Raw genomic sequence first — 21,355 nt, 5'->3', positions numbered from 1 at the left:
CAAACACGTTTAGGCTACAGGCCTGCATACATCAATGTTAAATACTAACCAGGACGACAGAGAGAGCGGGACGGGTAGTCTATGGGCCTATATACTTTAGTATACATATGATGTTAATTTAGGTTAAAGATATTTTATATCAAAATAATACATTGATTACGTAATTAAAATATCGGCTATGACGTAACATCTTATATCTATAGAGCACAAACAGTAGGCTATAAATATATTGTTGGCCTATCCGACAAGGGGAAAAAAAAAAAAGATTACTCTGCAATAAAGGTACGAGTCAGGTACCTGACATCTCTCAACGATGGCAGACAGGTCTCATACATATGTGCTGTCATGTGAACTGCTTCTCTAAATTGACCCAGCGCCATGGGTTTGCTGCGGTAATGAGATATTAATGATAGAGAAACTTTTATACTAGGACGTAACAAAGCTAAATCGTGATGTCTGCTCTGAGACGGGTGCTGATGTTACGCAAGGTAAGCCATTTGTTACCATGCAGTACACGTCTAAGTAAACGCACATGTGACACTGTGATATAGTACAGTTTACCTGGGTCCACGTTTACGGCAGTGTCATTGCCCTAATTCTTCCAAAATAAACCTTAGACTCAGCCATTGCAATTAACGTACACATGTTTCAGATATTGTGGAGGTAAACCAAAAGCCCTGCACAGTAATTATCGGAATTGAGCCATGGATAGTTCGGCGAATCAATGCTTTTGTCCGTTTCTTTGAATTAGTATTTCTGACGTTCTGTGAAATCGGCTATATCCACTCGGGATTCTGGGAAGTCGGCTATCTAAGACGTGCGAATTGTAGCCCTATATGGCATGTATTATATAATGTAGATCCTTATATGAAGTACTCCAGGGCTACTTTTGGTCTAGCGTGCACTCGGGTAAATAGCCAGATCAAGTTCTAATCAGAATTCCATGTGACATTCTTGGAACCACTACACGTGCATGTACCGTATATATTTATCTGTCAAGGTAAATAATAATATTTATGAAACCACTATAATTAGCGTGCTAGCTCACCGAGTAAGTCATTCTGTATGTTTGCTTATTTAATGTACAACTTCAGTGTAAAGTTCCAGTGAAACTTGAGGATCAATTTAAAAATTGTATAGTTTAAGTGTATATGATAACCGCAATTCCCCTGCATCCTCAAATTACTGCAGTCCCACCTAATATAGATTAATTCATGTATACTACCCAGTACAAGTTAATTTTCAAGAATGTTTTGTAAAGCTGAACGTATATATATATATATACATGTATGTCAGTTGAGGTTATATCTTTTGCATTTACGTGTAGGCCTTCCTTCTTTCTCTGACACCTGGAAAATGGTTATAGTGTTAACAGTTGACACTTCGTTTAGCTTCATTTTAAAGCAATTTGTAGCATATTCCTACATAGGCATGACTGACGATATCTCTGAACTTGCAGTTTTGCTTTCAACTAGGGTCCCTCGTAAGTTGCATATTTCTCAAAAATAGTCTGACAATGATTTCATGATTATCAAATAATTTAGCCTGAATTATATCAGTATTAGTTTTAGAAAAGACTCTTAACTGCTTAAGAGCATGTGGTGATAAGAAAAGAAATTATTTTTAAAAGCATGGTGACTTGAATAAAATTAAGTATTGCCTAACCTGTCTCTTTGAGTACGGTTATTATTTGTGTCTCAGTGTGTCTCACAAACTAGACGTTTTGATTGTAATACATGGATAATGTTTGTTAAACTGAATAATTCCTCCAGAAAAATTGTATTAATTGGACAGATGTTTGAAATTCATGTTTTTCTGCACCGTAACCTGACCTAGCTCAGGCTTGTGTGACTTGATCCACATGACCATTTTGTGTTTTCATTTAGATGTACTTTTATTTGGAATATCAGGGGTTACAGAATGTCATATGATTTGGGCACTGCAAAGATTGCAAATTCTGACTTTTCAGGTGGTTGGAGGTGCATTTTGTTCAAAATGAAAAAAACATATACATTATCTTTCTATTTATGGATCACTCACTCTTCAGGATTTTTCCTGGAAGCGATAACATTCATTTACTTCCCTGAAAATTTTTCAGCCCCATCAAAAGGCGAAATCAACAGTGTTATTGGTCATTCATATGTATGTGATAGTTCACAGCGGAAGCATGCGTGTGTGACGTTCACAAGCTACAAGTAAAATTCAGATATTGCTGTGTGACTGTTTATGTGACCTGCTGTTTTGTTTAAAGGATCTGTCTAGCATGTTACATATGCCCAGCCACATTTCAGTGGATCAGCTGTTCTTGGGCTAGATGACAAGGTAAGCAGGTAAAATGTATTTCATGTATGCAGTTTTACTCAGGAGTGCAGAGAAATTCAGCATGCAATTTAAGTAGGTAAGGTCCATGCAGTCAGCGATATATGTGTGTTTTTAGCACATGACGGTACATCAACCATATCCTGCAGCCAAAACTCAGCAACAATTAAGCTCTTAAGGACTTCATTGTTATCCGAGCAATTTCAAGATATTCCTGAAAGACTGAAGTGAATTACCTAATGTGTGACTTTTCTGATTGACCATCTATGACCAGTTACCATCCATTACCAAAGTACATAGCATTTAGGGAGTCCTACATAGCCTTTTTGGAACGATTGTATAACGGTTAAATTTGTTTTAACATAAAGTGCTGTTCAGAGTTTAAATTCAACTGACATTTGATTTATTGGGTACAAACTAGAACTTTGTAAAATAGCTGAATAGCTGGAAAAATTTTTGTAAAAAATATCTGAATTTTGTAATTGTGTACCAAATAAAAGTTTGTAAAACAAATGGATACTGGAGGGGCGGGGGGCACTGTCGGGGAAAGATACATATGTGATTGGCATTGCAAACATCAAATTAATGATTCCTTAAAATGAAATATATGGCTTTAAGGAACATGAAAAAATGTATGCCAAAAATGGGAATAAAAAAATTTATTTTTGAGGCATATTTTATATACTTGATAGCCCCTCTATTTTATGCATGTTTTCCATCAGTGGCCAGAAAGCTTCAGGTATGACATAATCGATGTACATACTGGGAAGCAGTACCAGCGTAGCATCCTCAATTCAGGCTCTTTGTCCAGCAGTTGTTTTGAGAGTATCGCCATTGGCCTCACCACAGCAGGCTACTTAATTTTTGGCCTGAACGCTGTGGCCTTTGGAATAGTTTTAAGTCATTTTTACACCCCAAGAAGAAAGCTGATAAACTTTTTTGTAGTTTTATATGTTAAGCCACCATATTATATACTGCGCAAATAGAAATAAAAAACCAAGTGATTTACTCATTGTACTTGTAGAGTTTTTATGTTAAACCACCATTTTACTTTGATTGTACTGATTGATACTTTGAGGATACTTGCATGATTCATAAATCAAAAGATCATACTGGTGGTGGAAATAATTTATTTATTTATTTGATTGCTGTTTTATGCGGTACTCAAGAATATTTCGCTTACACAACGTCGGCCAGCATTGTGGTGGAAGGAAACTGGACAGAACCCGGGAAAACCCACGACCATCCACAGGTTGCTGACAGACCTTCCCATGTTGGTTGGAAAGGAAGCCAGCATGAGCTGGACTTGAACTCACTCGGAGGAAATTAAACACAGATAACACAGCCAGAAATTTGCGAGAGAAAAAATGTTAAAGAGATATATATGGTAGGCTCTGTAGTGTGTAAATCCAGCGCAGATACTTTGAAATCAGAATTCAACGGTTCATTGTTCAAAATTAATTTTTGGTTGTCTTCTCATTGTTAAATCACATGCCATTATGCTGTTTATGTTAAACCAGCATTATAAGTTCTGAGCAGAAAAGCCAGAGTCTTTCAGTAATAGTGCCTGATCCTTTTGAGAACACTTGCAGGAGACATCAATCATAAGGCACGTTTTCATGTAGATGGCTGTGTTAATTAATGGAGGTAATGCAATTAAGAAATTTTTAAGTGTCAAACTGTTAATGAGATATTTCCTTGTACGGCAGGCACCATAGTCTGTAAACTAAGTGCAGATACTTCGAAATGTGAATTTTGTATTCAAAGAAAGCTGAAGGTGCATTATATCGTCATGACGAATCTGCGTAATTGAAATATGTGACTCTGACGTACCTTATATTTTAATTCCTGAAATTTAATGACACTAAATTTCCAGTTATTTTTTTCTGAGGCATTTGGTTCTGTGTTCTCAGTAGAGGCCTCCAGGTATGCGAGATATACACATCCTGATATAAAGTATGAGAATATAGCATATCTCAGGAACGTATATTCAGTGTCCACGAAATCATTTGGATACATCAGATTCTTAGGTACTCTTATCAATTTTGAACTTTTTAGTGATATAAATTATTGATTGTAATTTTGATGTCATACATGAGGCCTGTTTGGTGCTTAGGAGCTTATGAGATACTTATCTTTTAAATGTTAGTAAACAAAAGGCTGCTACATGTGTATGTTCTGGGGGCCAGTCAGCGTGAAAACTCTGCAACAGTGTAACTATTTAGATGTTTGCAGATTATTTACTGCAGCTAATGATGAGGTCACAGCATCATTGGCCTGTTATTCTCAGTCTGTTCAGCAAGGATTCGGCTCTACTGTATGGTCATTTCCTCTCTACTTTCCCTTTTCATTTGCATAACTTAATTTTTTTTTGAAAAGTTGCAGTCATAGCCATTCTATCAAAGGGATTAAATTCCTGTTGAATCAAATGTTTATTTATTTATTTACTTATTTATTTGATTGATATTTCTTCCTACTCTAGAATATTTTCACTTATGCAACAGCCGCTAGCATTATGGTGGGAGGAAACTGGGCAGAGCAACCTCACAACCTAGAACAGAGTCATATGGAGACTTGAAAATTGGGGAAATACAATAAGACAAGCCAGGAAATGACACATGGCCATTGAAATAATGCTCTACTGTATTGCCTAAGTGTGCAGGTGATACGTGCTGGTGATACATACATGTAGGCAAAATATGTACAGTCTTTTATTCAATGATTTTTTTTTTCACAGGTTCTCTGTGACCCTCGATGTAGTTCAAATAAACCACAGCGGTACTTCCAGACGAGCTTGTGCAACATGGATGCCAATACTTCTACTTATGAAGTGCTTCAGTCTACATTTTCCGAGTCTGGAGCAGGAGCGATGATTGCCGAGGTACAATTATGAACTGATGATCAGGGGTTCAAGCTTCAAGCTTGCGTCCCTATTGAATGTGTTTGGATTATAATTATTATTCACAACAATGTTGTGATACATTTTATGAGAAAACAACAAATGATACGTAACGGAAACTTTAGGATGTTTTGAGAAAGGATCTGAAATTGTGCTTTTTTATGTTTCGGAAACATTTGGTTGCCTGACTTGATGGCCATGTTGGATTTTGTGCTAAACGTAAAAAAATCTTCTACTCCAGAACTGTCAATGCAATTGAGCTTAAATTTTAACTGCAGTTGCACAAAGTCTAGGCACATTCAGGGTGAGATTGTGTCCTATCATGTGAAAACCAAAAATTTAAATTTAACCATTCTTAGCATGGTACCTGGTATAGTTTGACGTCCTAATCATGAATCCAATCTTTTTTCTGTCCTGTGATATATATTTTTGTCGCAAATTGCAATGACAACACGAAAAAGCGCAATTTCTCCCATTTTTGCAGGTCATGTGAGAATAACTGTTATAGCTGTAAAGTTGAAAATGTCTTTGAATAAAGGTTTGTACAAGTACTGTATGTATGATGAAAATCGTTGACCTGTGTCAAAAAACACAGGACACGCATGCTTTCGAATAATGTCCATAGGCAGATTTCGCACATTTACATGTACATACTATATAGTGTGATGCAATGTATGAATGGCTACGAAGAAAATATGCTTTATAATTAAGTTGATTATATATCAATGCATGAAGACACAATTCAGTTAACCGTAAGTGATGCTGCATAGGCGGTAAATACTGGCATAAACCCCAACATCACTGCTTTAGCAGCTATATTTATAACATTACATTTTTCCATTCTGAGCCTCCCAAGTTTACCTCGAACTTCAACATTAAGGCGGCAAGCCATGTTCACAACGGTACAATTTGCCATAGCTGAAAGAACTTCTCAAGCTTTATCCATCATCATCATTTGACTTTGAATCATGTTGCTCACCTTTGTGCTTTGTTGTTGTCACTGTTCCCCCTCTTGAGAGTTCAAAATTGATTGGTATTTCTCTTGTTTTTGAAGGACTCAAAATAAAAAAGATGACGAGAGGTTAAGCCCAGGTCATCACAAAGTTAATTTTGAATTATGCAAATATTCATAATTTCAGATACATGAATGACTGTTTCTTGTACTTTATCCATCACTTCGATGTTGTTTTTATATGAATCTGAATGGAATCTTATACATTTCACACCTTAATATCATATTGGGTGGCTTTGAGATGACTGTGGATTAGTTTTTGTTCGTTGATATGTCAGTTTGTTTGTTTTTTTAGAAAAAATGTAAGTGGTTCTGTCACTACTACAGTGCACTGGTGTTTGAGGAAAAGATCAATCTGTTGAGAATGCTGAGTCAGCAGTTTGGAGTGAATCAGGACAATGTGATCAATGTGGCACACCATGTCATCACATCACAGGTATGATCAGGGGTTGTCATCACATCACAGGTATGATCAGGGGTTGTCATCACATCACAGGTATGATCAGGGGTTGTCATCACATCACAGGTATGATCAGGGGTTGTCATCATATCACAGGTATGATCAGGGGTTGTCATCACATCACAGGTATGATCTGGGGTTGTCATCACATCACAGGTATGATCAGGGGTTGTCATCACATTACAGGCATGATCAGGAATTGTCATCACATCACAGGTGTAGACCTTTCCTGAAACTAAGTTTGTTAAAAAAAATGTCAGCTTCCGTTGATCTGACGGCTTCTTAATTACTGTGCTGTATATGATGCAGGGGGAACCTCAAAATGCAACATAAATTGATTTCGTTGTCATCAGAAGACCATGATGTGATGTAGTAATAGTCATGTGATTTATCTCCAAAAGCAGAATTATACAGGGTGTCCCAGAAGTCGTGCACCATCCAGGTTAAGGTTGAATGCTTGAGCTACAGAGCAGTGTGTTGCCCCATATCTTCCAAACATAAAAACCAATTCAGCTCTTTCTTGTACTGTTAGTTTATTAGCCATAATTAACTCTGAAAGAGAGAAAAAAAATTAAAATCAGTATTAAATCAGACACACAGAAAAAAAATGAAAATCAGGATGGTGCACGACTTTTGGGACACCCTGTAGTGTAAGCAAACATGAGGATCAAGGGGAGAGAACCTAGTTTCCAGGAAGCGTTATACAAGATTACCTATGAGAAACATAATAAATCGCATTTACTGAATCTCTACATGCAGCTTTTGTCCTGACTACACATGCTTAGTCCACCGTCAACTAATCACATTCATAAAAATTGAACTCCAGTAAAACCCTTTGTGCAAAAGATTTTTCAAAGGCCTGGGCCCAAATATTTTTTTTTCTCTTTTCTTAACTGTCAACAAATAATGTAATAATGAAATGAGATTACCGATGAGAAATGGATCAGGTGTTTATCATAGATCCCTGGACTCTAGCTGGGTATTGTAAAGGTGGTGTATGCTTATACAGCTTGGCTGTAGCCCTTCATGTATGCCAGAAGGTTTGGCAGGTAGAGTGTTTACCTGTAAATCATGTAGACTAACACTGAATGAAAATAAAAATCAAATGTCTTTATGAAGGCATGAAATACCAATTAGTTTAGCAAATAAATTATAAAACTGTCCATTATGCTCTTAACTATTTTGCTCCAAATGAGCTTTACTTAGTTAATCTGAGAAGATGTGTATAATTTGTAGGAGAAAGGAGATGCTACTTTGTTAATGGCAGAGGAACGCTTGAGAAATGCTCTCACACCAAAGTACAGAGAACTCTTCCATCAGATTGGGCGGATTGAGGGAGGAGTCAAGTTCCTGGTTGACCTCAGGGCAGACATATTGGTAAGATCTTTTGTCTTCAGCACTGAGGCCTCCTTCAGAGAGCCATTTAAATATGTACAAATCCAAAACTTTTGGAAACAATATATTTGAATATGGATGTTCTATATTTTGTTACTCTTTGTGGATTGTTTCATATGGAAATGTACTTGCACATATTGAAAGTATTGCAATCCTTAATTGTTTGTTCTACAAAGATTAAGAAAATTAAAGTGTTGGCTTTTTTCCACCTTTTTCAAGTTCAGGCTGCAGTAGTATACATTTTTTGTTCTTTGAACAGAGTCATTTGTCGGGAGCCTCTGTGGACAAAGAGATCCCATATTTCCGCTCACTAAACAGCATGTTACAGGAGCTATTGGTCCTCTGGTTCTCTGTGGGCTTCCTCAACCTGGAGCGGGTCACATGGGAATCCGCCTGTGATGTTGTCCAGAAGGTCAGTGACTGGTCAGGGAGATGCCAGTGAGGGTGGTGGCAAATGGGGCTGTGAGATAGGAAACACAAAATTAGGACTTTGTTTTGTCTGTAACGTGATGACAGCACTATGAGTTATAGTCTTTTCTTGCCATCCCTACAAATGAACAAACTTTCATGACATTATGTGTATTCTTAGCCAATTTGCTATTCAACTAACTATACAAGTACTTGTACATGGCGATTTCCCCATTAGATTAATTGCCCAACAGTTTATAGTTTTTTTTGTCATCTGTACAGATTCACAAAATTTCATGAAATATTTTTCTGTTGTTACAGATTTCAGAATACGAAGCAGTTCACCCCATCAGGAATTGGGCAGATTTAAAGCAACGTGTGGGCCCTTATCGACGTTGTTTTGTCTTCACACATAACAGTATGCCCAGAGAGCCTGTTGTGGTGCTTCACACAGCTTTAGCTAGTCAGATCTCAGACAGTATTCATGTGAGTTAAGGTTTTTTTGGACATAGAAGCCTTGCAGAGGGCCGCAATTTTTTAGTCAACTCTCACTGGTATATGTACAAGCTCAAAGCAAGCAGTAGTTGATGCATAGACCTGTAACCTTTTGCTGACAGTAAATGGTTAATATTTACCAGTTATGATACGTTATCTTCCGTTTTTAACGCACAGCCCATTAGGACTATAAGGAGTATTGTCTTGGCCCGTTTCATCTGTTTCGCCCAATTTTGTGATCTCTAAAACTGTTGAAATTATATTTATGAAATTTTGCTGAGTTGATTATTGTTACTAGTACCTCAAAGTGTGGAGACCGGGGATCAAACCCGGGTGGGGTCATACCAAAGACTTAATAATGATACTTGTTGCTGCCTTGCTTGGCGCTCAGCACTAAGAGGTTAGAGCAAGGAAACACGACTGGTTGGCTTGGTGTCAGTATAATATGACTTGGTGGGGTGTCATGTCTTGTGTCTGCGGCATGACACTTCAGTGGCGGCAGCACTTTGGCAGCATGAACTAGCCCTACTACAAGAAGACGCAGTATATATACACACGCCTACATGTAATAACTCCTCCTTGTCACATGACTAAAAATTTGTGAAGTACGACGAACTTCAATCATTCATTTATTCATTGACTACTTGTACATGTGCCTTACATACATGTGTCTAACACACATGTGACTGACTTACATGTGTATTCAGTCAATAGTTTTCCGGACGTATCAAAGGTCATCATCTGTAGCCGGTTCTGAGGATGGCAAACATTCCAGCTCCACGGATACAGACAGAGATTTGGAGGAGCCCAGCCTAATCAACGCGGCTGTTTTCTACTCCATCACGTCTACGCAAAGAGGTGACTGTTGCGTAGGTCACAACAAAGATTAAGCATTATTTTGTATAGCAGACAATGATTTTTACATTTGGTACAATTTCCAGGGTCAGCCTTGATCATAATATAATAAAGGACCTCTGTGGTCCGATGGTTAGCGTGCTAGGGCAGCACAATGACTCAGGCATCTCACCTAGCAACGCTCATATTGCACGTCAGCACTACCAATGCAAGTTACTACCACATCATTTGATAGCACTGCAAATTGTCTCTCTCTACATTACGACATGTTTTACACTCGTAAATTTTTATGTCAATTTTTCATTTTTGGTGTCTTAAGTTTACTTTCTCGTTGAATTGATTGATGTTTGGTGTATAATTAATAGGTTATTGAATGAACGCAGGCTGAAGGGGACCTAAGCTCATTCACACTTCAGTGCCGCATAAAAATAAAGCAAGCCCACATCAGCCCTTACTCATTCAATAACCTGTAAGTACACCGTCAAATACCAATGAAATAAATAAATAAATCATAATAAAATGAAAATTACTGACCAGTATTGGCCATTGTGTTCAACAAGTTTAGCAATGAAAATTTACGAAGATTTATAGTTGGGTTTGCTCAGATCTAGTCTACATGGTATGTGTTACTGTCTTTGTGATGGACTGTGACATTCAGTTCAGTGTTTATTGCACTACTCAGTAATAGATCATGTATTCACATTTAACACAAAAATTATCTGGAAAAAATAAGTGCATATTATTTTATACTACAAGTATATTAGGCATGTGTTTGATCTAAAATTTTGTCCTAGACTAAGGTACTCTTTTTTTCTGATTCTGACAGCTCCATTTATCTTAGAAAGGTATTTGGAGGGTTATTACCCTGTAGGAAAAATGTCAATACCAAAAGTAATATATTATGACCATTATTTTCTAAAAGTGGAATTTTTATATACCATGTGTATATATTGTAACTGACTATATAACCACCATGAGGTGATCAGCTGGGACTGATCATTTCACTTTTGCCATAGTTGACATTTAGCTCCATTCAATGTTGATAATATACATGGATTTGTCTTTTGATGATAAACTTATCCTCTGGTTATGAATGGTGTTAATTTTGTCGTAGGTGGAGGAGCAAGGTTCTCCTGACTATAGGAGGATTGATAGCAATGTTTTTTGGGATTGATGTTGGACTGGTCAGGAAAGTAGAATGTGCTTTCCATCTTCTGCTTAAAATTATGTACAGCTGGGTTGATTGTATAAGGATTTTTGGGGCCTCCTTGGCCGAGGGTATAGCACTCCAGCACAGCACAATGACCCATGAGCCTCTGGCCAAGGTAGTTGCTGTGAGTTCAAGTCCAGCTCAAGCTGGCTTCCTCTTCCTCATAAGTGGGCAGGTCTGCCAGCCACCCTCTAGATGGTCGTGGGTTACCCCAGGGCTCTGCCCAGTTTTCTCCCACCTTAATGCTGACCATTGTTATATAAGTGAAATATTATTGAGTACAGCGTAAAAGACCAATCAATTGAATAAATAAATATTAGGCATTTTCCTCTAGTTTGTGGATGTTCTTCTGACGACAGTTACAGAGATTAAACTCCCAACTAGGTTGTCCATTTACAACACAGTTATCTTAGTTCAAGCTGCTTGCATGGTGGAATACCATATTGAAATGACCTAAATTTGCACCCATGACCAAGTTGCACAGTTCACCTGATTCTGAGAGTTGCAGATTGTAACCTTAGAAAGAAGTTTGGATGATTTCTTACTCCAAAAATGAAAGTTTCAGAATCAAATGTCTTATTTTATGATATTTACTTACTAAAGTTTTTGGTCATTTACTGTAGCATTTGGTTTCATTAAGAAAGAATAAATCAAATTAGATTTCAACTTTGATTAAGGTTTAAAACCAAAATGTCTTGAATCTGCAGCATTAACTTAAACCACAGGCAATTTGTTCAACAATTAAAACAAAGTGATTACACATGTAATGAGTTTTGGAAATTTTCTTGTTGCAGGTCTTCAAGGGGTTGACCTTGGGAATTATTTAATAAAACGGGTTGTGCGTGAACTTCAGGCGGAGTTCCCCCACCTTAACCAGTTCTCCAGTCTGTCCCCTATACCCGGGTTTAAAGACTGGCTGATTACGGAGATTAACAAATACCTTCATGAAACAAGTAAGTTATAATAGTATATTTTACTATCTGTAAGTTTTTATAACAGAGAGCTGTGTTAGGAGATAATCAGTCAGACCTACAAGATATAAATTTGATGCATGTATTTTAAAAAGCCAACTTTCCAGCTCAGATTTCCCTTTACAATCACTTTTTAGCTCACTATTACAAAGTAAGGCAAGAAGTGTCGTATTTGTTTGTGTATGGTCTGTGTAAAGTTTTTTTTCAACCTTTGAGTTTGTTAGACTTCTTTCTTTATCAGATTTTCTCCATATGTTTTCACACCTCTAACTGATGAGCTTCCCCAGGGTTCTCATAGCTCTTGTTATGGTATGTTGTAGATATAGGCGAGTTCCCCCAGAATGTATTGTTTACGGCGGAAGAGTTATCCCATTTAAGTGCCTATGCAGAGAGAGGAAATGAGCCCCCTATGGCTTGTGTCAAACATATACTCCAGGCTGGCACATGGGTGGAGAAGGAGCCCCTGTGCTCACACCTGAAAACCCCACTTATGAGATTGTGTGCTAGATATTTGTATGTTGAAAAGAGAAGAGGAAGGGCACTTAACCCTGTTGGTAAGTCTGATTTTCTTTAATTTTAGCTTGCCTGTATAAAGCACAGGCGTAGCTTATGTTGTACCTGAGCTCAGGTGACCAATAATGGAGAAAGCAATGTTAAAATGACCATAAAGTCAGTGACTAAAGCTGAATTACATGTAATTAATAAAGTAGTATTCCAGAAATGTTCTAAAAATATTTAAAAATAAGATATCAATCGTCAGTACCTAGCCACTGATTTGGTGACACTTTTACCATGTTATAGCTATCTAGAGTGATGTCACAAAACCTAGGAGCTCTCCCGTACCATCGGTATTAAACAATGTGACAAGGAGGAAATACAAATAAAAATGCCTGATACCCAACCAAAGATTATCAGCTCTGTTCTGTGTTAAAGGGCTGATGTTTCTTCTAGTTTGGCGTTCAGTCTGGGCGATGTTTGTGGACACAAGCTTCATGTTTTAGCGGTTTTAGCGTTCCTGCTCATCCTCATCCTGCATGGGCATAAGCATTTGTCCTAGCTAACTACCAACTTTAGGGAATTTACGGAACAGAGAAGGACCTTGTGATTGATAACAGATTCTTTGATTCAGATTTTGGGAAGATATTTTCATAATAAATCTGACTTTGCGAAGGAAAAATGTGGCAAAGTCACAATAGTTTTCTTCAGGCAATCACTCTCCCAGAGGCGGGTTTCTTGCCAACTCACCCTGACAAGCTTCTGCAGTTTCCTGTCTAACATGTGCGTATTGTGACACGGGCAGCCCTTCTGAGTTCCCTGTTCATAAATGCGTAGTCCAGAATGCATCAGAATAACACTTAAACTAACCACAAAATCAATTTTATTCCCTCCATGGCTGCCTGTCCACTGTAAGAAACCACACCGACAGAGCTAATAGGTTTTTTGATGTGACAGTCAATTATCATGTGATGCTTTCAGCGCAAGTGATTGGCCAAGTTCATGAGAGTTTCTGCAACTTGACTACTCGGAATGAATTGTTCGACAGTGCCACATCCCCATGCTGAACTTCATTTTCTCGCCTTTCAAAACTTTATAGAATTTTTTTTACATGTTGTTTTGTGATAAGTGTGTCCTATACCATTTTTTCTACGTATATATTATTGTGGCAGACTTTAAACAAAATGTTAGGGGTCGTATATTAAAAGTACTACAGATAATGTGCTCAGGGCTTACACACATGTAGAGCACAATAGCAGGGGTGGGAGGGGGGTGTGTATTTCATCGTTGCTTGGAGGTGCCTGTAAAGTACTGAATTCCTGACTTATTGTAGTGTGTATAAGAATCAGTGTTAAGTAAAGTGTTTTACTTGTCTTTGGTAAGTCGTCTTAGTGAAGCAGCACTAGATAAGAGCGGTGGAAAACCGCCCTGCAACAAGGAGGCACACTACATGCACTCCAAGGACTCCTTTGTCATCATATGACTGAAAAATTGTTAATCCCCAAGCCTTCACTCAGTCACTCAAAAAGTACTGCATGTACTGAGCTCAGGGTTTGCATACATGTAGAACAGAATAGCACGAGGGAGATATTTCATCGTTGATTCGATGTGCACATATTTAGTACTATAAATTACTGAATTCCTGACTTAATGTATTACGTATTATAATCAACGTTGAACAAAATGTTAGGGGTGGTGTCTCAAAAAGTACTGCTTGTATTGAGCTCAGGGTTTGCTCACACATAGAGCACAACGAAAGGGATTTTCCATCATTGAGTGGGTGTGTGCGTATTAAATGAATTCCTGAAAATATTAATGAATTCCTGACTTAGTGTATAGTGTGTTAGAATCACTGTTGAACAAAATGTTAGGGTTAGTGTCTTAAAAAGTATTGTATGTATTGACCTGAAGTTTTACATGGATGTAAAGCACAATGACACAAGGGGAATGTTCCATCACTGAGCATATTAATTATCAGAAAATGCCAAATTCACGATTTCAACTCTGTATGAATTGAGCTGAAGTTTTGCATTCATATGTCTCGTACAGCTCACTGCCAACACCATATCTTCATGTCTGTCCTTAATATGCCTGACCTGTTTACTTTAATTGTTCATAGTTTTAGTTAAAACAACCCATACCTTTAGGTATTGTGACGTAACAAAGTGTAGGCGTCCATATTGGTCAGAAATATATCTTAAGGGATAGGTTAAACTTTTTTTTGGAACTTATGTAGAAGTTTCTGGTACAAAGAGTTTTGATCTCCAAAACTTTACGTATAGGTGCAGTTAAGATTGGAGAATTCTTTTATGAGCTATCTTGTTTTGTTTTTGCAGCAAATTTCCATTTAGGTAATGGGGCAGTGATGTGGCGGTTAAACTGGCTGGGGGACACAAGTAGTCGTGGAATTACGCAGTCCTGTGGCATGATGGTTAATTACCGCTATTACTTAGAACAGACGGAGGAGAACAGTCGGAAGTATTTAGAAAACCATGAAATCACGGCTTCTGAGCAGGTGGTGGAACTGTGTACAGATGTTGCAGCAGTATACCCTGTGTCCAGCTAGAGTACTGCAGCAACATACCCTGTGTCCAACTGGAGTACTGCAGCATTATAACCTGTGTCCAACTAGAGTACTGCAGCAACATACCCTGTGTCCAACTAGAGTACTGCAGCAACATACCCTGTGTCCAACTAGAGTACTGGCGCAACATACCCTGTGTCCAACTAGAGTACTGCAGCAACATACCCTGTGTCCAACTAGAGTATTGCAGCAATATACCCTGTGTCCAACTAGAGTACTGCAGCAACATACCCTGTGTCCAACTAGAGTACTGCAACAACATACCCTATGTCCAACTAGAGTAATGCAGCAATATACCCTTTGTCAGACTAGAGTACTGCAGCAATATACCCTTTGTCCAACTAGAGCACTGCAGCAACATACCCTGTGTCAAACAGGAGGACTGCAGCAACATCCCTGGTGTCCAACAAGAGCACTGCAGTAACATCACTGGTGTCCAACAAGGGCACTACAGTAAGATTCCTGGTTGCCAACAAGGGCACTGCAGTAACATCCCTGGAGTCTAACAACAGCACTGCAGTAACATCCCTTGTGTCTAACAATAGCACTACAGTAACATCCCTGGTTTCCTACAGCAGCACTGCGGTAACATTCCTGGTTTCCAACAACAGCACTGCAGTAACATCCCTGGTGTCCAACAAGGGCACTGCAGTAACATCCCTGGAGTCCAACAGTGGCACTGCAGTAACATCCCTTGTGTCTAACAACAGCACTGCAGTAACATCCCTGGTGTCTAACAACGGCACTGCAGTAACATCCCTGGTGTCTAACAACAGCAATGCAGTAACATCCTTGGTGTCTAATATGGCTGAAAAATTGCCGATTGGCATTAAGCCATAATCATTCATTCTTTCAGAATGTGTGCTAACACTAAAGTATTATATGAGCACTATCCAGAATGTGTGTTGATACTGAAGTGTTATATGTGCACAATCCAGAATATATGCTGATACTGAAGTGTTACATGTGCACAATCCAGACTGTGCTGATGCTAAAGTGTTATGTGCACAATCCAGAATGTGTGCTGAAGTGTTAGATAAGCACAGTCATGCTTATGTATAAGTATATGCGTATATGTACACAGCCCAGAATGTGCAGAACTTGTGCTGGTACTGAAGTGTTATACACTGTATGTGCCCAATCCAGAATGTGTGCTGATACTGAAGTGTTATACACTGTATGTGCCCAATCCAGAATGTGTGCTGATTCTGAAGTTATGCACTGTATGTGCCCAATGCAGAATGTGTGCTGATACTGAAGTGTTATACACTGTACGCACACAATCCAGGATGTGTCCTGAGACTGAAGTGTTACATGTGCACAATCCAGAATGTGTACTGATACTGCAGCATTACATGTGTACAATCCAGAATGTGTGCTGATAACTGCAGTGTTTTGTGTGCACAATCCAGAATGTGTACTGATACTGAAGTGCTATGTGTGCATTTTGTAGAATATCTGCTGATACAGAATTGTTATAGGTGCACAGTCCAGAATGTGTGCTGATACTGCAGCATTACATGTGCACAATCCAGAATGTTTGCTGATAACTGCAGTGTTACATGTGCACAGTCCAGAATGTATGCTGATACTGAAGTGTTACATGTGCACAATCCAGAATGTGTGCTGATACTGAAGTGTTACATGTGCACAATCCAGAATATGTGCTGATAGTGTAGCATTTTATGTAATCCACCGAGCATGTGTGGCAACACAACAGAATTTTTTGTGCCCTATCCAGAGCTCCACAGTATTTTGCATGTGTGAACATATGTGTGCTGTACTGCCCAGAACGTGCATTAATGAAACAGTATTGTGTCCCATTCACTCTGATGAATCTTCCCTCTAGACAAAAAACAGCCACAGCTGGAGGCTTCTTTTAAGTTGAAAACATATGAGGCATGTATTTGTATTCACTTTGGATGAATTGAACAATCACAGAACAATTGCTTTTGGTTTGAAAAGATGAGTACCAAAATTAAACAGCTCTCCCCATCTCCAACCAATCTGTGATCACATTGTGATATCAGCTATCATGTCCAAAATGGAGTAGGCTTAGAGTATTTCTATGTTTATTTTATTGCACACCCTACACAAAATATATCCTCTGTAAACCACCAATGAAAACCCGCTGAAACTACTCTGAGTGGTGATAATATTTGAAATATTTGCTTTACTCCAGTTTTTGCTGTACAACAAATGTGTATACAGGTATATGATAGGACATGCATGAAATTTGCCCAGATAGAATTAGCTTAAATGAGTGCCACCAGGAAATATGGTGGATAAGGTCAATAAACTAAATGCAGTGCCAAAGTACGTGTACATTCTTTAGTATTGTATTTCTACAGTGGCATAATTATTGGAACTTTTCTCAGGCAAATCATGAGCTAACACTAATACTGTGTGGAGGAAAGGCAGTGTCACTCGGAAATGCTAGCAGAAGATAAATTGTCAAAGCAAGCCTTACACAATCAGATGGAAATATAACCTGTTGTTGGGTCTATTTTTTGTATCGGAGAGAAAAAGAAATAAATGGATGTGCAAGACAGAGTGTGGACACTAAGGAGTATGGCGTGATTTGACTGCCGTTCTGCTGTCCAGCTCTTGCTAGCTTCCTCTCCGGTCTTCCGGGTGAACATCTGCTAGCAACCTGCGGATGGTCATTGTTTTGTACCAGGCTGTGCCGGGCTTTCTTCCAACATAATGCTGGCAGCTCTCATGTAAGCGAAATATTCTTGAGTATGGCGTAAAACACCAATCAAACAATCAAATCAAATGGCTGCTGGACCTAGCCTTAACTTTATGCCCTAACGTAAGTAATATCAAAGGCAACGTCTTTGTTAGCTCATTGGATATAACATTTTTATATCTGTTTGATTATGAAAAGGAAAAAGGGTAGGAACAACTATTTTAGATACAGGGGCCTCCGTGGCTCAGTCGGTTAGCGCGCTAGCGCAGCGTAATGACCCAGGAGCCTCTCACCAATGCGGTCGCCGTGAGTTCAAGTCCAGCTTATGCTGGCTTCCTCTCCGGCCGTAAGTGGGAAGGTCTGCCAGCAACCTGCGGATGGTCGTGGGTTTCCCCCGGGATGTGCCCGGTTTCCACCCACCATAATGCTGGCCGCCGTCGTATAAGTGAAATATTCTTGAGTACGGCGTAAAACACCAATCAAATAAATAAACAAATAAATTTTAGATACATGAATTATGAATCTTCACTGTTAGACAGAAAATAGAGAACATTTCTTGTGTGAAAGCAACCCAGATCAAAACAGTTCTTCTTTGTATCTTGAATTATTAAAAATTTAGGTAGATTTTTTTTTTTTGGCTGAGGCAGAGATTTTACCGATGCTTCAAATCACTGATAACTTTAGTATTATACATTTTCAGTTGGTTCAATCCTCCCAAAAGTCGGGGGGTGGCGGGCGATAAAGAATTCTCACTACTTCATTGATATGTTGGTTGCGTATGTAGGTATGATTTTAATTACAGTATCTTAATGTTGATCTCGAAGTTGATTTTATTGTTAATTATATAGGCAGTTTTCATGTGTTCATGTCATACCAGCTCGGGTACAGTCACTGCTTACTTTTTATCTTTCTGTTCATACATATATTACAGATTATACATGAAATTAAACTTTAACATGATTCCAAGATGTTTTGTCATAAAAAAGATACCATTTTCACTGTTTTTCAAGAAGTAAGTTTTGTTATGATACTAATACAGGTGCTGGTATTGTTAAATGTTTTCTGTGATCTAAATCTCGGGATATTCGTGGGTTTCCCCCAGGGTCTTCCCGGTTTCTTCCCATCATAACGCTGGCCGAAGTGGTATAAGTGAAATACTTGTTAGTACTGCTTAGAATTCCAACCAGATAAATAAATACATCTATGTGCTCTGCAAGCTTCATCTCGAACAGTTGCTGTGAGTGGATGCTGGTGCTTTACCATCAAATCCTTTACTTGCAACAACAGAGGATGTGTTAAAGTGACATACAGTACAATGAGAAACATCGCTCAGCAAAAGGTATCAGTATTCAGTACTGGTGCAAAATGATACAGGTTACCTGTACATGCATCTACGTTCTCATAGTGACCAAAATGTTATCTTGAACATTTGTCATAAAACTGGCCTGAGATGCAATAAAAATCTGGATAGATGTCACACAAGATTTAAGTGTGTCCAATCCCATTCTTGAACCTGGGATTCTTTCTTCTCTTCTTTCGCTATACTTCAGGTAGACCTGAAAGGAAAAAAAATAAGTGGCCAAGGGCATTGTTTGGTTTGATCTTTGGTTTGATCTCACAAGGCGTTCGAGGTTATCAGTAACTCATGAAATGCTCGTGGTATACTCCGGCCACTCCGAATTCCTCCATACATTAAACTTCCTGCCATCATGCCAAGTGAAAAAATTTTGTTTAAATAAATCAAAATGGCCTTCCATTAGTAGACCCGGAGCAAACTTCTAGCGTTCCACAAGGATTCCACTAGCAATCATGAGCTGAGGATGTGGCCATTATATGCATAGCAGTAGTCTATTGAGTATTCTCACCATGAAACCCAAGTCAGAAAGATGTGTAACTCAGGCCTCGCGATTTATAATGGACACTGTGGGTGAGTAGCCTGTTCTACAGGCAGTTTTCAATCCCTGGAAACCACTTCAGGTTTGTGGCGCACTTAAAGGTTGTCTGTGGATAGGCTATTGCCTTATACTATAGGTACAGAATGCGACAACAAAATAACTTCCGAACAGTCTAAATACAGCCGGTCAAATTTATGTGTGGCAGTGTATACGGAACTCGTAACGATGACGGTAATCTTCTGAATTCCATCTTGTAGTTTTAGATCGCTTTAGGTATTTCAAAGCACAAATATACAGAAGTTAAGCCGACTAGTTTTGTTCACTAATAACACTACAAAGATCGCGATAAACGACTGCACTCATAAAAGTTACATGTATCTGGGTTATTAGGTGTTAATGTTTCAACACTCGTCAAAGATGTTCGTATTCCATTTCCATTAAACGTGTGAATTTTTTTAAACTTTAATCCTTGATAATAAAGAAGATCGTGTCGGGATGTTTTTCTTCCAGTTAATTGATGTCGGTATTCACTTTCTTCTGTATTAGGTAGGGCAAAATTTGTTTTTGCTTTTTTAGACATATTAATTTAACGGTTTCGTAAGTCGTCAGAATGTAACAGACATGGAATTTGGTATATGTATACAGAGAACAGACAGGGATAGTTCAAAATTCTAGTATCTGTACATACATATCATTTTAAATTTTCAGTAGGGCAATATTTACGGGACACTTTAAGTCAGTAGTGTTACACTACATTGATTGGTGTCTGAATACGCTTTCACCACATTGGTTGCCGTCTGAATACGCTTTTACCGCATTGGTTAATGTTTGAAAACGCTTTCACCACATTGGTTGACATCTGAATACTCTTTCACTGCATTGGTTGATGTCTGGATAAGCCTACACTACATTAGTTGATGTATGAATACGCCTTCACCGCATTGGTTGATGTCTGAATATGCTTACACTACACTGGATGATGTTTGGACATGATCACATTACATCGATATGGTTGATGTCTGGATGTGTTATAGGCCCTAGAGATGCTTTCATAAATCACTGGTTCATGTCTACGTACCAGCATTAGTTTAACGGCATTAGTTGATGTCTGGACACGCTTACACTGTATTAGTTTATACGCGGAAACGGTTACACAGTGTTTGTTGACGTTTATAATGAGTTACTGGTTGTTGTCTGGATACGACAAACACAGATTTATCACCTAATTATCGGGTAAACGAGAGTGTGCTTTAAGTTCTTACCAACATGCCTACTGATGGCGGTCACATAAAATTGTTATATTCATATTGCTATGTTCATAATCTGTGTGTGGAACAACTCCAGTGATACTGGGCTCTGTGGTTGTGTATTAGATGTGATGGCAGTATAGAATTTGAGTAATTCTTCACCAGTAATGTCTAATATGCTGCGTTTAAGCTACATCTGAATGAGTGAGTGAGTGAGTGCTTGGGGTTTAGGGTCGTACTTAACAATTTTTCAGTCATATGACGACGACATCTTAAAAATCTTCTAAACCTCAGTTACATGAATTACATTACTTTGGTTGATGTCCAGGCACTGTTATACTGCACTGGTTGATGTCTAGATACGTTTATACTGCACTGGTTGATGTCTAGGTACGTTTATTATACACTGGTTGATATG

General features: G+C 38.4%; 1 protein-coding gene across 1 annotated transcript; it reads left to right on the top strand.

The window, feature by feature from the left end:
- Positions 1 to 325: 325 nt before the first annotated feature.
- LOC135469387 (malonyl-CoA decarboxylase, mitochondrial-like) lies at positions 326 to 19,255 on the top strand. Its single transcript, XM_064748026.1, has 10 exons — positions 326 to 488; positions 5,057 to 5,200; positions 6,526 to 6,666; positions 7,927 to 8,067; positions 8,345 to 8,497; positions 8,815 to 8,979; positions 9,696 to 9,846; positions 11,848 to 12,006; positions 12,345 to 12,578; positions 14,856 to 19,255. The coding sequence occupies exons 1-10, from the start codon at positions 453 to 455 to the stop codon at positions 15,083 to 15,085; spliced, it is 1,554 nt and encodes a 517-aa protein (XP_064604096.1). The 5' UTR covers positions 326 to 452; the 3' UTR covers positions 15,086 to 19,255.
- The last annotated feature ends 2,100 nt before the right edge of the window (positions 19,256 to 21,355 follow it).

This window comes from Liolophura sinensis, chromosome 1, assembly GCF_032854445.1.
Source record: "Liolophura sinensis isolate JHLJ2023 chromosome 1, CUHK_Ljap_v2, whole genome shotgun sequence".
Classification (NCBI taxonomy): domain Eukaryota; kingdom Metazoa; phylum Mollusca; class Polyplacophora; order Chitonida; family Chitonidae; genus Liolophura; species Liolophura sinensis.
The sequence above is the reverse complement of the archived record's forward strand: the minus strand, read 5'-3'. Positions and strand labels throughout refer to the sequence as shown.